General features: G+C 36.4%; 1 protein-coding gene across 2 annotated transcripts in view; it reads left to right on the top strand.

Annotated features, from left to right (window-relative positions):
* IPO8 (importin 8) overlaps positions 1 to 16,195 on the top strand; it is an 85,034-nt gene that overhangs the window by 12,378 nt on the left and 56,461 nt on the right. For both annotated transcript variants that reach the window (XM_059185885.1, XM_059185884.1), the window contains exons 3-10: positions 706 to 862; positions 3,287 to 3,445; positions 4,429 to 4,585; positions 7,817 to 7,906; positions 9,300 to 9,394; positions 10,010 to 10,094; positions 12,133 to 12,267; positions 13,830 to 13,929. In XM_059185885.1, the coding sequence (XP_059041868.1) occupies positions 706 to 862; positions 3,287 to 3,445; positions 4,429 to 4,585; positions 7,817 to 7,906; positions 9,300 to 9,394; positions 10,010 to 10,094; positions 12,133 to 12,267; positions 13,830 to 13,929 (978 nt within the window). The remainder of the gene's footprint in view (positions 1 to 705; positions 863 to 3,286; positions 3,446 to 4,428; positions 4,586 to 7,816; positions 7,907 to 9,299; positions 9,395 to 10,009; positions 10,095 to 12,132; positions 12,268 to 13,829; positions 13,930 to 16,195) is intronic.

The following is a 16,195-nucleotide window of genomic DNA, read 5'->3' as shown; positions in this document are numbered from 1 at the left end:
ATCTGAAGTATTTTAGCTTGTTTCTTTCAGAAGCCTTTTGCTAACTATTGAAGATGGTTAAACAGAATAGGAATAAAATTACTATGTATTTTGATAGAAATAAATAGGTAAGAAATTTCCTGAAATTGTACAGAGATATTTGAAGGTTAATGTCTTTTTCCCTATTCTTCTATTTACAAGTGGTAAATATTTCAGAAGGGTAAGACAGAAATTAGCAATATTTTGGTGCTGGATAGTGGCCAGTGAGAAAAGATAAACAAGATAAAGATAAACAAGAAAAGCAGGGTACATGAAGGACAGTGGAATTTCACCTGTTGTGGACTCAGCTTTAGGCATTAGGAGCAGTATTATCTTTATGCTATCAAAATACAGTTAGTAGAGTTTCATTTAGACTACCTTATATTTAGTCTAAGGATATATACTTGATTCCTAGATCATGTTTCTGTCCTCTAGACTCTGAAGCTTGATTTAATGAAAGGTTTTCTGCTTAGATTTGGTTTACTAGGTAAAGAGAAAGTTTAAATTCTTCTACATTTTCCCTTCGCCAGTTGGCTATTTATAACTGTAAGATTTTTCCATTTTTGCTGAGTATCCTGTTTAGCAGTGAAGATATAACATGAAGGACTTAGCCTTTCATGCTCTGTAAAGCTATGTTAAAGCCATCTTTTCAGTATTGCTATGTTAGCATTTTTTTCTCCACCTCAGCTGCCATTTACTTGAAGAACATGGTGACACAGTACTGGCCTGACCGAGAACCTCCACCGGGAGAAGCAGTATTTCCATTCAACATTCATGAAAATGATCGCCAGCAAATACGCGATAACATTGTGGAAGGAATAATTCGGTCTCCGGATTTAGTGAGGTACATTATACTCTATATGATTAGTAGGGAGCACGAAATGTTTGGATGGGAGAAGTTGGATTTAATCATCAGCCTCAAGTTTGTATATCTGAAGAGGTAAAGTAATGAAGGTGGGCACTCAAAAAATATTGTTTTACTTATTTGTCTTTGCGTTTGTAATTCTTTGCCTTGAAGTATTTTGGAAAAGATTTAGTTGCCATAAGTTGCCCAAAAAAGAGTTAAGGCAAAAATCAAACTTAACTAAAATTGTATAAATCCCTGCTATTCAAATAACCTATGTTCTTAGTTATGATCTCTTTACTTTTTACCAGCTGCTTCCCCCAACTCCCCATTAATACAGGGAAATTGAGGCCTGGGAATTTTCACCACTTTTCTGCCTACTTTACCTATGTTTTCATTCATTTTTTAAAATGAACTGAGTATCTTTTTCTTTGGAGAAGACAGAATAGAGTATGTATAGGCTAGAAAACTGGCTCCGGTTTTTAAAATTGAGGTTAGATGCTATAAGCAGCACTGGTCAGTACAGGCTCTCCTGTACCCACCCCGTCCAGGACTTAGCCACATGACGTCTGTGGCTGTTGAGTGCTGCAATGTGGCTGCTGCAGCTGAGGACCCGGATGTTGGTAGGAGTGTGCACATAATGCTAGCTAGCGGCTTCCCCTCTCGCACCGCAGAGCTGCAGACTCAGTTTGCACTTTCAAAATAGGAAACACAGATTCTTTTCCACGTGAGTTCATAGTTAGATTTCTATTGAAAACGGAGGAGGGAAAGAGGTGAAACTGAGGTAGGGGAGCGAAATTGTTTAACATTAATAGATGAGCTATAACTTTAGCCCTGAGTGTCTCATGTACATTATGTCATAAGCAGCAGGAATAGGGAAGGAAGTGTGAGGGGAATAGTGGGGAAGGAGAGCAAACATTGAACAACTCTTCATGCAGTTTCTTTGTTAGTTAAGAGGAGAAAGGATGGGTACTGATTAAAGAAAATCCCCAATATTCTCAGCGGGTGCCCACATCCAGCCAGGCAGGGGCTCCCCTCTGGCACCATCGTGTGTCTGTGTGCGTCCGTGTCTTGACAGAGTCTACAGTTCTATCTGAGTCTTGTGATGCTCCTGCACAGTAACATAGGAAGGGACGGCTGCTCATAGCCATCCCTCCTTGCTGGCTGGGAAAATGAAGGCGTTGGGAGGTCTCCTAAAGATGAAATTTGAAAAAATGAGAAGTTTTAGTTTTATTGTGCACAAATGTGACGTATTTATTGTTTAGGAACGACTGCTGGTGGCATAAGAGAAGAATTTTATCTTTATCGTGAGACAGTTGCTTCTTGTATGTCCTGAGGCTTAATTGTAGTCACTCTTAAAAGAACTATTCTCAGAGTTCATTTAAGAGTATGGCACTGAAAAATTTTCAAATGGATTTGATAACATAAAAGGCATTATTTTGTGTGTTTCATTTCAGTGAATGCAAATTATTAGCCAATGGAGCACACATTTTTTGGGGGGAGGAGGCATTATGGAATCCTAATTTAGCCAGGTTCACTTTCTAATCATTTGCAAATGACCATATAAGGACATATTGATAGTCTGTGGAGGAGAAATTTTTTTCCTCAATTTTTTTTTTCCCCGATTCCATTTATAGTAGGGCTCTCATTGAGAAAATGGATACTGACATAAATGTTAATGAGATCACGTTTTTTATTAACTTTGTTGTTTTATTAAAGAGAAGTTGGTTTTAGGTCTTTCTTACTGCATTTTTCTTGATTTTTCTGCAAATAACTTAGCTTTCCTCTTCAGGAATTGCCAGCTAATACTTGCTTCTTATTCTGAAAGACAAAAATTACTGTCTTAGGAAGCTTTGATAGGAGCAACATACTGTGTTGGCTTTTTACTGATAATGGATGGCTCAGGCTCACTGAGATGCTTCCCACTGTTATGTCAGCCTTTGTTTTACCTACTTTGACTATTTTTAGGCTGTTTTTCCAGTTGAAATGACAAAATACTTTGTTTTGTTTTGTTTCCCCCTTAGGATATGATAACTAAACTACAAAAGATGACAAAGTGGGAAATTTTGCAGAGCTGTGGTGGATTCATTCTTTCTTTTTTCCTTTTTTTTTTTTTTTTTGAGAATTTTTAAATGAATTTTTGTTTTTAAATTCTTTTTTCCCCCCAAGGCTGTGTTTAGGATAATCCCATTTGAAAGTTTTCATTCATTGTAGGAAATTACCCATTTTGTTTATTTTTAGTAAGTGGAGCTACTGAAGAGATTTTTCTTTATAGGACCGTTCTTTTTTCCCCTGTCCAAGATATGTAACTGTATAATATAGGTAAATAGAGGTTAGAGTGCTTTTGTGTAAAATATTAGAGGTGTTTGAAACCTGATATTTATAACTACTTAGATTGTGGACTTTTTTCCCCCCACCTTATAGAGTCCAGTTAACAATGTGTCTCCGTGCCATCATTAAATATGATTTCCCTGGTCACTGGCCAGCGGTAGTCGACAAGATAGACTATTACTTGCAATCACAGAGCAGTGGAAGCTGGCTTGGCAGTTTATTATGTCTGTATCAACTGGTGAAGACATATGAGTAAGTTGATTTCTATTGGCTGAAGATACCAGCCTTGTGTTACTTAGAAAGAATTAAATTGCATAGAGAGGTCTGCTATATGGGTGTTCTGCAGAATCAGGTTGGTTTGGGAAATGGTGGGTTAAGCACAAGCATGTTTATTTACTATAGTTATTCAGAGAACCTTAAATCTGCTAAAGTACATTGCTAATCTCTAAGGCAGTGATAAGATATGCAGTGTTTCTTGAATTTATTTGCCAGTTTCAGTGGCCCATTTATTAACAGTTTTCCTTGGAAAAAGGAACCTTAATATTTAAGTTCTTCAAGTGAGCACGTTAAGTAAACCAAACATTTAACTTTTTGGATACAGGATAGAAAATGTTCAAGTTTCCTTGCTAGTGACGTTCTTTTCCATAGAAGTTGCTCGGGAGTTAGGAGACCAGTGAGCGTCATGTTTAATAGCATTGCTTTCTGGTTTCTGGGAGGGTTGTGCCTTATGCATGCAGAGTCCTGTAGTTTTCTTTTTAAAAAACTGGTTAGTTAGAAGATATTTGAGATTTGGAGCAATTGAAGTAATTTGAGAGCACCTAAGTTTGCAAACTATTTTTAATATTTTAATTTAGTGTATTCTAAGAAGAAATTTTTTCCTACATTATTTATTATATGATAGGAATGTCTGTCAGCTTATGTTTAATAGGAAGAATTATGGTATGATGAAAATTACATAGTAGAAAAAATCACTTAGGAAATTTGCCAAATAGTCTAGAATTCTTTGAAATCAATTTAACCCCTTTTAGAAAGATTTTAGGTTTCTCTGCCTAAAAGAGGGATTTTCTTCCAAATTTATTCTTAAAATCCAAACAGAAAATGTAAGCCACTGTTTGGAATGTTTTTGTTTCGTTAGCTGTATCTAGTTTAAAAATTTTTTAAAAATTTCATTATTTATAGTTCTTTTGTAGGGGAGAAATTATTTTTTTTTCTCTTTTTTGTCTTTGCTCATGTAGATATAAGAAAGCTGAGGAAAGAGAGCCTCTTATAGCAGCAATGCAAATATTTCTGCCTCGTATTCAGCAACAAATCATGCAGCTCCTTCCCGATTCCTCACATTATTCTGTTTTACTACAAAAGCAGATTCTGAAAATCTTTTATGCACTTGTTCAGGTAAGTTTTTGTTACAGAAGGTAAATATGGGGCCTTGTATTTCTGCCTGATCTATGGAAACTTAATAAATGTAAGTTATTATTAAAAATTATTATCTATTCCATATGTATTTCTTTTAAAAAATCCTATGGGAGAACAGGCTCACAGAAATTAACTTAATTGTCCAAATTTATCTTAGTGGCAGAGCTGAGATTCACTGACTGTGCCTTTCACTCCAGTGTCTGACGTGCTGGCTGAGGAAGAACCAGAGTAATTAACTGACTGAGATGCCTTGACTCATCTGTCAGTAGCATCCTGCCTGTTGATAAGTTAGGATTATAGGAGAAGGGGAAGGAAAAGAAGAGGGTCCTTTTTTAGCGGGAAATCATATTAATGATAGTTTTTTTATAATTTGACCCAATGTAAGGCTAACAGTGATGGTTTAGTGCTTCACTTTCCTTCGTTTAATATACTTCCTTTTCTTACCTGAAAGCTATAAAGAAGATTAATATAAGAGTCTAAAAAATAAGAAGAGGACAGAAATGGAATGTTTTAAATATAAAAACATTTAAAATTTAATCCTTGAAAGATTTGGATAAATTACTTAGATCTAGGTGGAGGAGGAATAACTTGTCAGTCTATAAAGTGTTTGATGACGTATGAGTCAAACCTCTATTACATGCTTTTTTACTAGATCAGTCATGCAAAAGGGTAGTGTTGTCAAGCTAGAGAGCCAGGACATTGGTTTTGTTCTTGGCTTCATGTTACTCAAGTACCTTTGTAGTGTTTCAGAATATTTCACTTCCATAAAGAATTATACTTTTAGACTCCTCTTTTGAACTTTAAAAAAAAATACTTATTTATTTTAGAGAAGGGAAAGAGAGTGAGGGGAAGCAGGGGGAGTAGCAAGAGGGGGAGGGAGAGAGAGGATCTCAAGCAGGTTCTGCATTCAGCATGGAGTCTGATGTGAGGCTTGATCTTACCACCCTGAGATCAAGACCTGATTTGAAAGCAGGAGTAGGACACTCAACTGACTGCACCACCCAGGCACCCTTCATCTTTTAAACTTTTTTTTTTTTAAAGATTTTATTTATTTATTTGAGAGAAAGAGAGACAGAGTGAGAGAGCATGAGAGGGAGGTCAGGGGGAGAAGCAGACACCCCATGGAGCTGGGACCCTGATGTGGGACTCGATCCCAGGACTCCAGGATCATGACCTGAGCCGAAGGCAGTTGCTTAACCGAGCCACCCAGGTGCCCCCATCTTTTAAACTTTTAATAGAGGATCATTTAAGGTAATTTTTTTTTTTCCCCTAGCTTAGCAGGGAGAGGGAAGGGGAGAGGAAATAAATCTGAGGAGAGAAGAAGCTAGGATACCAGGAAACTATATTCCACCTCCCCCACCCCCCCCTTTTTAAAAAGTAATAGGGAAGGAAGATATGGTGCCTTTGGCTTTTTATTAAAGCACTGTTCAGAAGTTTTCCTCAGGACAGTCACTTTACTCAGAGGCAAACATTTTTTATTCTGTGAGATGTTTTGCTGTTAGATACAGTAATATGGTATTTATACAGAATCTAGACTTCCCTTTCCCATCAGGAGAAGCATAGTAGGATTCCGGAAGTAAGATAGAGACTCATGAAATAATTTTCCTAAAGCCTCCTCTTTTGTTTGATTTCCTAAGAGGGCGGAATCTAAAAAACCAGTGCAGAACCTCAACATTTTTTAATCATTTTGGTGATCTATTATATGCTACCAAAGTAATATGCTCCCTCTGGGAATCCTGGAAGCAAAACTTGAGGCAGCTTTCCCTCTGGGAATCCTGGAAGCAAAAATTGAGGCAGCTTTAAGGGCACGATACAATAATAATGTAAGTGAAAAGTTAATGTTTGGTAATTCAGGAAGAGGCAGAAAAGTTTGTTTTAAATAGTGTGATAAAATTGAAGTGATTTTGTGTAAGTAGCATTTATTAAATGTTTATTGTGTACATGGCACGTGGATAGTCCATACATACTTCAGAATTCAGTTTGTCCAGAAGTGAACTCCTCGTCACTCACTCACCCAGAATCTGTTCCTCCTGTGCTCCTTATCTCAAGCCCCAGCAACTCCTCAGTGCACTTAAATTGGGAACTTCTTAACATAGACCATAAACCCGTCATATCTCCTACCTTATCTTTCACCATTCTAACCTTTGTACTTCACACTCCGGCCATGCTGGAATTCTTTTAGCTGCATGAATAGGTCATGCCGCCTGTCATTCTGAGCCTCTGAAATTCTGTCTGGAGCACTCTTGTCCTTTATAGCTGGCCAATTCTTGCTCTTTCTCCAGGTCTTAGCTTGTGTGTCGCTTCTAGAAAGATGTCCCTAATACTCCCAGCCTGGATGAGGCGATCTTCTTGTGTGTGCCTTTAACAATATTCTACTGTTTTTGTCTGTGTTGTGTATCATACCATATTGTAATTCCTTGTTCATATGTGTGTTTCCCCCAACTAGTGTGTAAGCTTTGTGAAGACAGAGACTGTGCCTCGTACTTGTCATTATGTCCTTAGCATGTAGCATGTTTTGAAATGCATGGATGCAGAAGCACTGTGTCTTACAGGAGTGTAACTCACAGTGTAGCAGGGAGACCCACAGTAATATGTAGTTGTGTGTGATGCTGCAGTGTAGCTGAAGTAACTGAAGAAAATGTTTATGAGGTAAAGATTTTCATTAAAGTGATTAAATGAGTTCTCACTACAAAAATGTAACTATGGGAGGTTGCCCTTATTTTAGTGATCATTTTACTGTGTGTGTGTGTGAGAGAGAGAGAGAGAGAGAGAGATATTATCACATTGTATATCTTACACACACACAATGTTATATGTCAATGGGATTTCAATAAACCTGGGAAAAAAGTGGTTACAATGTATAGTTTGACACACAAAGAGGGAAAAATGGGAATGGGAAAAATCACTTTTCTAGAATCTCATACTGGATAAATGAAAGTTTTTTTTTTTTTTTAATTTAAACAAGTAGCCCAGAGAAATAATTCATGGCATGCATATTTCACATATTTCTAGATTTTCAAGATTTTAATTTATTTGCCTATGTTTATAGGGCTGTTTTAAGTTAAATTTTAGGTTAAACCATATGAAATTACTGTTTTCATGGTCAAATGTTAGCCATTTCACATTTTCAACCTTTGACTATAGATGAAATTACAGACTCTTTTGGAGGGGAAGAATTATTGTTTGATGATGATATTCTTCTGTTTTCAGTATGCGTTGCCTCTGCAACTAGTGAATAACCAAACCATGACCGCGTGGATGGAGATCTTTCGAACTATTATTGACAGAACAGTTCCTCCTGTAAGAAAGGGCTTCTTGTTGAGAAAAATTGGGAAAACTTGGGTTTGGGATATTTGTGGTAGACCGATTTATTATCCTGGCTTGCTGTTTGGAAAAAAATTACTATTGTAATAAAAATAGTAATACATATTCATTTTTATAAAGTTCAGATAAGCAAAATTAATTAACTGTATTTAATCTTACTAAAGATAATAAAAAACATTTTTGAAACTTGGTATTTATTCTTTTGGCCTTTTTTCCCCCTCTGGGTCTATATACAGCCACATTTTATTTATAAAAATGGCATCTGTAGGTCCTGTTTTGAAATTTTCACTTAAAATCTCTTATAAATATTTTTTATGATTATGAGTGTTTTTGTACTGTCACTTTTATGGAGTGTTTCATTTGCTGGACATTAGGTAGCTTTAGCGTGTTAGTGTAACTGTAAGAATGTAGTTAAATTTTTATGCACATACATGATTATTTTCTTTGGATAAACTCCTAGAAGTGTTTAGGGCTTTGACAGATCTCGTAAAGTGCTCTCAAGAAACTTTGCTCTGGTTTATACTTTAATAAGTACGGACTGAGAAAGTCTGTCACATTAAATTCTAAGTTTGCCAGTTTGATAGGTTAAAGATGGTGTCTCATTTTTATCTGTAATAACAACGATGCTATATGTCACTTATCAAATTAACTCAATAACTAGTCAAAATAACTAAATTAAGTTACATATTTTAAAATTTAAGTTTGTCTTCAAATGTACAGTATTCTTTCTTTTATCTGTATCTTGGGACAAATTATGTTGAGGTTTACTTTATATACAAAATATACAGAATGTAGGGAACAGATAAGTGAATTTTGACAAATATACACCTGTGTTACTATTACTCAGTTCAAGATATAAAACCTTTTTGTTGTCCAGAGTTTCCTCAAGGGATGTGGTGGTTTGTATTTTGTTTCCCACTTATTTGGGCCTTTTGAAGATAGGCGATAAATGTGAACAACAGCATTAGTTAGTTGAAATTTGCTTTGCTTGTGTATTTTTTTTTCAAAATTTTAAAAGATTTTATTTATTTATTTGACACACAGAGAGAGATCACAAGTAGGCAGAGAGGCAGGCAGAGAGAAAGGGGGAAGCAGGCTCCATGCTGAGCAGAGAGAGCGATGTGGGGCTCGATCCCAGGACCTTGAGATCATGACCTAAGCCGAAGGCAGAGGCTTAACCCACAGAGCCACCCAGATGCCCCTGCTTTGCTTGTTTAATTCCTGTGTAGCAATCTATAAGTAAGAATATGCATTTGCAGTCTAACTTGTGTAATATCACTTAATGAATATAAAAAAATTTATTCTGCCTTTGTTGTTTGAATAAACCGTTTTATTCGGAAATTTAATCTGAGTGTTTCTGTCCTCTTAGGAGACTCTGCAGATCGATGAGGATGATAGACCGGAACTAGTCTGGTGGAAGTGTAAGAAATGGGCACTGCACATTGTAGCTCGTCTTTTTGAGCGGTAATTCAGTTCATCAGATCTGCGATCTTCTGATCAGTATTTCAGTATTGAATGTAATAAAACTGGATGGGTCCCTTGATACTCCACAGTAAATTGTTATTTTTCTTTAAAAGCCATAGTGGGCCAAAAAAAAAAAAAAAAGTCACCCTCTGTTTTAAGGTAGGCTTAACTGTGATAGTTGGCTTTGAGATCGTAACGATGTGGACAGTCTTCTCTGGATCTTTCTGTTCTGTGAAAAAGAATGGAGAAATGACCTTGTTTAGCTCATTGGAAATCTGTAGGAATTGTACAAGAAGGTGCATGGCTACTCAGCTCCATAGGAAAGTTAGTCAAATTGAATTATAGAAACATTTATTTAAAAAAAAGTCAGATATAATTTTTATTTGTAAAATGTGCCCTTTAGAAGCTCTTGGTTAAGTAGGTGGATTTAATTATGGGCCAGAATCTAAATGGCCAGAAAGGTCATCATGATTTCATCTTGGGGATTGTGGAAAAGGGGAAAGTGTTAGTTTTCTGCCCAAATAGATCTTTTAGCAAGGGACTGTATTTAAACTAGTGAGTATGCTTTTTTAAAAAAATTTGTAATATTTAAACGTTTTCTCTTTGTATTTTAAGATATGGAAGCCCAGGAAATGTCACAAAAGAATACTTTGAATTTTCTGAATTCTTTTTGAAAACCTATGCAGTGGGAATTCAGCAGGTAATAAAACTATGCTTTTTAAATGGAAGGACAGTTATTATTGAAAGTGGTTAAGTTGGGGCACGGGGGTGGCACAGTTGGTTAAATGTCTACCTTGGGCTAAGGTCATGATTCTGGAGTCCCCGGATCGAGCCCTGCTCGGGTTCCCTGCTCAGTGGAGAGTCTGCTGCTTCTTTTCTCTCTGCCCCCTCCTGCAACTCGTGCTCTCTCTTACACACACTTTCTCTCTCTCAAATAAATAAATAAAATCTTTAAACAAAAAAGAAAGTAGTTAAGTCATTTCTATGCATTTAAAAGTAGACTGTGAACATATTAGTACATTATATATTAATAGGGGATGAAGCGGCAGCTCTAGGAATCTAATATAGTGCAGTCACTTTTAGAACCAGATATCCCAGAGCAGCTTCCACTGGTTCTAAAAGTTTGGAAGTGCCCTTCCAAACTCCTAGATGCTAGACTCGGACCTTTTAAGTTTGTTGATTCTGATGTCAGAGTGCCCAGTGCTTAGATTGGGTTTGTCTGTTAACTTTCTGACCTCTTAGAGGTTTCTTACTGTCTACTCCTTTGATCCTCTCCTCTTTGTTCTAAGCTTTTTTATCAGAAGATTTATGTGATGGATTGATCTGTTTCAAGAGGGATGGAGCTCAGAAGTTAAGACCTTCAGCTGAGAACTTACCACATATTTTTGTGGAAGTTTGGAAACCATTTTGTTCAGTGAAAATAGTTCTTGAGAAATAATCCAAGTTGGTATTAATATTTAAAACCTGCATGGGGTGCCTGGTTGGCCCAGTTATTAAGTGTCTGCCTTCAGCTCGGGTCATGGTCCCAGGATTCTGGGATTGAGCCCCGCACTCAGCAGGAGTCCTGCTTCTCCCTCTCCCACTCCCCCGGCTGTGTTCCCTCTCTCGCTGTGTCTCCTTCTAAATAAAAAAATCTTAAAAAAAAAAAAAAAAAAAAAAAAAAAAGCCTACAGAGGACATTTGGGTGTGAAGATTGGTTGACCTGTATTGCCATTTAAGTCCCATTTTTTTTATATTTCAACAAATGAAGTTTAATAACCATTTCAGCACTGGCTGTATCAAGACTGCAACAAGGAAGCAAGGATTAATTAAACATAGTAAAGGCCATTAACAGTATAGAGGGTGTTTCTAGATTTGTATAAATCTGTGTGTATTAATCTTCTTTATTGTCAGTGATACCAAGTTAAATTCTTTTTATGGATGATTGTTTCTAAGAAAGTACCTTGCAACAATTCAGGAAAGCTATGGCTGTAATTTTCTCACAAATTACTTTGTTGGCCCACAAGGCAGTCGGTGGGGAAAATTAATGAATAATGATCTGTTAATGAACTAGTCAAAGTTAGTGAATAAAATGATCTGTTCAGTCGTTCTCTGTGGAAAGTAGGATAATCAGGAAGCGGGTCAGCTCTGTCTTCTGCTATTTCCATGGCTGTTAAACTCATTAAGCATCCTAAAGTTGATGCCCTCTTGAAGTGTGCTCAGCCCAGTTTTTCAGGTGCCTCTTAAACATGTGTACTTTGTACATACATACACTTTCAGATTTCATAGCCTTTCATCCATGTCTAAGCCATGTTTTCCTATATATTCCTAGTATTTAAAAATTGTTCTCTTACAAAAAACTATTCTCCTCTTAGCTGTTTCTCCTCTCCCACCACTTCCACCCCATAGAGGCCACAGTGGTCTTAGGAAAAACCGTGTGCAGTAGCATCCACTTGTAGCTTGCATCGCAGACAGGGCATTGAGGTGATGGCAGGACTTCTGACAACTTTGATAAAGTTGGTTAGAAGTGGGACAAGTGGCTGGGAATTACAGTGAGACACCCTTCAGTTCAATATGGACCTATCTAATAATTAAAGCTGAGTTTTCTTGCAAGATGTTGAATTCCCCCAAAAATCTGTTTTTTTTTTTTTTTTAAATCTCTATGGATTCTGGGTTTTATGTCATACCTAAAATGCCCCTCCCCTTAACCTTTAAGTTATTTATGTTCTCCTGAACTTTTTTTCCCTCTTTTCTTGTAGGTACTACTAAAAATTTTAGACCAATATAGACAGAAAGAGTATGTAGCCCCCCGTGTTCTTCAGCAAGCATTCAACTATCTTAATCAAGGGATTGTTCATTCTGTCACCTGGAAGCAGATGAAGCCACACATTCAGGTTAGTGTCAGGGAATTGCTCTCCAAGATTTTCCATGGTTAAGTTAGGTTCTCCAGACAAGGTAAGCTAGTAATGCTGTATTATATATTTAATATATTTTATTTCCATGACTAATTTCAAATGCATGCAGTTTTATATCTGATATGATGGGCTTCAAAATTTAAGTATTTGAGAAGAGTGAGACCTACACGTTTAATGAGTTGTAAGACCTGGATTCAGTTGGTCTTGCTTGGAGTCTCATTCAGCCTCAGTTTCCCTTCTGTTCAGTCAGGTAATATTTTTCTATCCTTATTATCTAAAGGTTGCTAGGCTCACATGTGGTATTTTATGTGATGACATTTTGAAAAGAGTCACCAAGGCTTAATACTAAGTTAATAGTATTGAAATGAAACAAGATCATTTTCTTTTGTATAACAAGATTTTTATCTCTCTTTGGGGATTAAGTTCGAAGTTTCCTGTTTTTGTATCAGTTGCTCACTTAAAGATAGAATTCAGCATCATTGTTTAATTAAAGAACAAATGAGGATGAAAATATTGCCCATTAATAAATAAATTCTTATTTGCATATAGAAAATTTTGGGTAATTCAAAGAGGCTAAGAACTGAATTTTTTTCCCTCTCAAACTAAGATTTCTTAAATTCTATAATCTCTATGATAGTATCTAAAAAGGAAAATAAATTCTTTTACTTTGCCTTTGGTGTCCAGGATAGACACCAAACAATAGACAAAAACAACTTGTTCAGTGTTACCTTGTTGCTAGTCTTATAAATATAATATTTTTGTATTATTTTCTTTGGACATCTTAATAATATTTGTCTAATCCCCTGGATCAAATAGTGGTAGTTTCTTTGCCATTAATAAAGATACCATTTCATTTTATATACTATGTTGTTACAAATTAAGAGTGGATTTTTTTTCTTAATGCCTATGGCTTTATTTTTTTACATTGCTGAAATGTAGGAATAAGAAAAGTCCAGTCCCTCGGTTGAATTTTTTCTCCTAGAATTTAATTTGGAAAAAATGAGAAGAGATGATTCCATTTTTACATAGAAGCTATTAGATACCATTTTTTTCCCCCACTGAAATCTGCATTTCTAGAGTAGGAATTTTTTTGAAAATGAAGAGGAAAAGAAATTTTAATATTGCTGGTTCATTGACATTTATGGCCAAAAATGGAAATGTAAAGATGTTCACAATATAACCTTGGCTTGATACTTACTTTTCTTCCTTAAAGAATTAAGGTGTGTTTAATATTGATTTGTTAGTAAAACTTTATTATCGCTGCTGTTGCTTCAAAGAACAGCATTTCCACTCACCTCTTTCCCTATACTTTTAATCATTTATTGTTTAAAAACAATCTTAAGTTTAACTCTTTCTCCCCTGCTCCCCCCAACTCTTGCTTTCCTGCTTTCCCTTCAGAGGAAGCTTACCACAGAGCAGCTTACCACAAGATTAATGTAACAGTCTGGAAAACTAACATCATAAAGACTGTCAGTAACTATGTTTAATATTCTCCAAATTTGAATAGCCCAAAGCCCATTTGTTGTTTTGTTTCTTCTCAGAATATCTCTGAAGATGTAATTTTTTCTGTGATGTGTTACAAAGATGAGGATGAAGAGCTGTGGCAAGAAGACCCATATGAGTACATAAGGATGAAATTTGGTAATTGAGATGATTTTATTCCTCACCAGTTCCTGAAAATGTAGAGTACTGTAACTATATTTGTATTTTTAAGCAGATTTTATTACTTTATTAAATTCTGAAAGTTCTGCATTGCCTGATAAACTCTGAAACTCATGAGAGTTTGATGTTCTGTTGAGCCAGTAGATTTGAGGCCTTACCATGTAGATGATGGAAAGCTTGTCTTGTTCATCCCTCTTGGGGGTGCCAAAGCAGTCAGGGAGCCATCTTCAACTTTTCCTGTTATGATGCTGAACCAGAGAGACCATCCCTTTTGGTACCTTTTGGGATATGCATTTCTAGATTGGGTTGTTCTTAGTCTGGGAGATTATTTGGATTTCTGCATATTTCAGGAGCACCCCAATTTAGTATGCTTCTTAATTTTAGTGGCTAAGTATTCCACAACAGAGAGTGAGAATATCCCTGCATGACCCTGTTCTTTGGAGGTAACTTTTCATTTGGATCTTTAGTTACTGAACCACATAGGTTGGTTGAGTTTATTCCCTTTTATCCCCAGTCTAAACTAATTGCTTCATGGAACACTCAGGCATTTCACATAGCAGAATGTTACTTGTGTACCTCTTTCTCCTACAACTTCGTGCTTTTTAAGGGGAGGGGCTTTATCTTGTTTATTTGCTTTATTTTGCATTCTCCATCCCTTCTCCATCTCTCCATTGCTCTAATGGTGCTTGGCTCTGGTAGCCATTCCATCAAGGTTGGAGTAAAGAATTGATAAAACTAGCACTGCCCCAAGCACATCGAAGATGGTGACAACACAATGCTTTTCCCTTGTTGGGCCATGTGTCTGTGGCTACTTGAGTTAGCCCTGCTGGTGGAGGGGCTAGATGTTTAGGTTATGTTTTTTTTTTTTTTTTAATAAAGATTTTATTTATTTATCAGAGGGAGAGAGGGGGAGAGAGCCAGCACAGGCAGACAGAATGGCAGGCAGAGGCAGAGGGAGAAGCAGGCTCCCTGCTGAGCAAGGAGCCCGATGTGGGACTCGATCCCAGGACACCGGGATCATGACCTGAGCCAAAGGCAGCTGCTCAACCAACTGAGGCACCCAGGCGTCCCTAGGTTATGTTGTTTTTATAGTGCTCTGTATTTAGTATCAGTTGGTTCAGTAACCAAGGGAGTGCCTCTTCTCTTGGGGACGAGTACCAGAGAGGCAAATGAAGGAGAAACAGTATTTACCATCTGTCTTATGTCTGTATTCTACTGTTTCCTTTTGAAAATCATTTCACATATGCATGATTCATTATTTCCCCTTCCTAATGCCTTTTGTTTTGATTAGCCAGTCTTTCATCTTTTCTCAAGGCATTATTTTAGTGTTTAGTTTTTCTATAATTCCTGTGTGTTTTTGTAACAGCCGGAGTATTTGTTTAGTGTTCAGAAAGCTACCATTATTTCATTTACTCTTTATGTAAAATAGGATAGTATCTCAGTTTTTAAAAAATTTTTTACTATTTTTTAAAAATTTCTTTTCAGTGTTCCAGAATTCATTGTTTCCACACCCAGTGCTCCATACAATCCGTGCCCTCCGCAATATCCACTACCCCAACCCCCTCCCCTCCAAAACCCTGTATCTCAGGTTTCAAAAATATAATAATAAAGAACTGTGAGTGTTGATTGATACAATTTACATTTTATTGATTAAAGAGAATATGGATAAGTCAAGATGAACTCCAATGCTTTTTTGAAAAAAATCATTTTCTTTTGTGGACTGGGATATAGTGCCTACTATTTGATATGTATATTTTTTTTTGGGTAACTGTAGGGAAGAACAGTTATACAGTTATGTAGTTTTCTTTTGATATTTTTGTCATTTATAGCCATTTATTGAACAAGGTATTCTTATCTAAATGTGTTGGCATTAATAATGTTTTTAGATTTGGTAAAAACTATGAGAGCACAGGCTCTTGATGTTAAGACAGTGTGGGTGCAATTCTGTCTTGGTCACTTACTTAGCAAGTTACTTAGCCTCTCTAAGGTGCACTATTTTCAGCTATAAAATCAGCGATATTAATAGTCTTGGGAGAATTAACTGGGATAATACATGTATACTAACTTCCTTAACTGCTTAGAGTAGAATATTCGATGCTTGTAAAATCTCAGCAGAGTGCCTGCCAAAGAATAAGTGCTGGGTGCAGTAGGTAGTCTCGTGAGTATAGTGTCTGACCCGCAGTACCTGTTAGTTATTAGTATTATTAAATCTGTGTTTTATATATTGGCAAAGACTTACATTTGG

Source organism: Mustela lutreola, chromosome 8, assembly GCF_030435805.1.
Source record: "Mustela lutreola isolate mMusLut2 chromosome 8, mMusLut2.pri, whole genome shotgun sequence".
Lineage (NCBI taxonomy): Eukaryota > Metazoa > Chordata > Mammalia > Carnivora > Mustelidae > Mustela > Mustela lutreola.
This window is presented reverse-complemented; position numbering and strand designations above follow the sequence as displayed.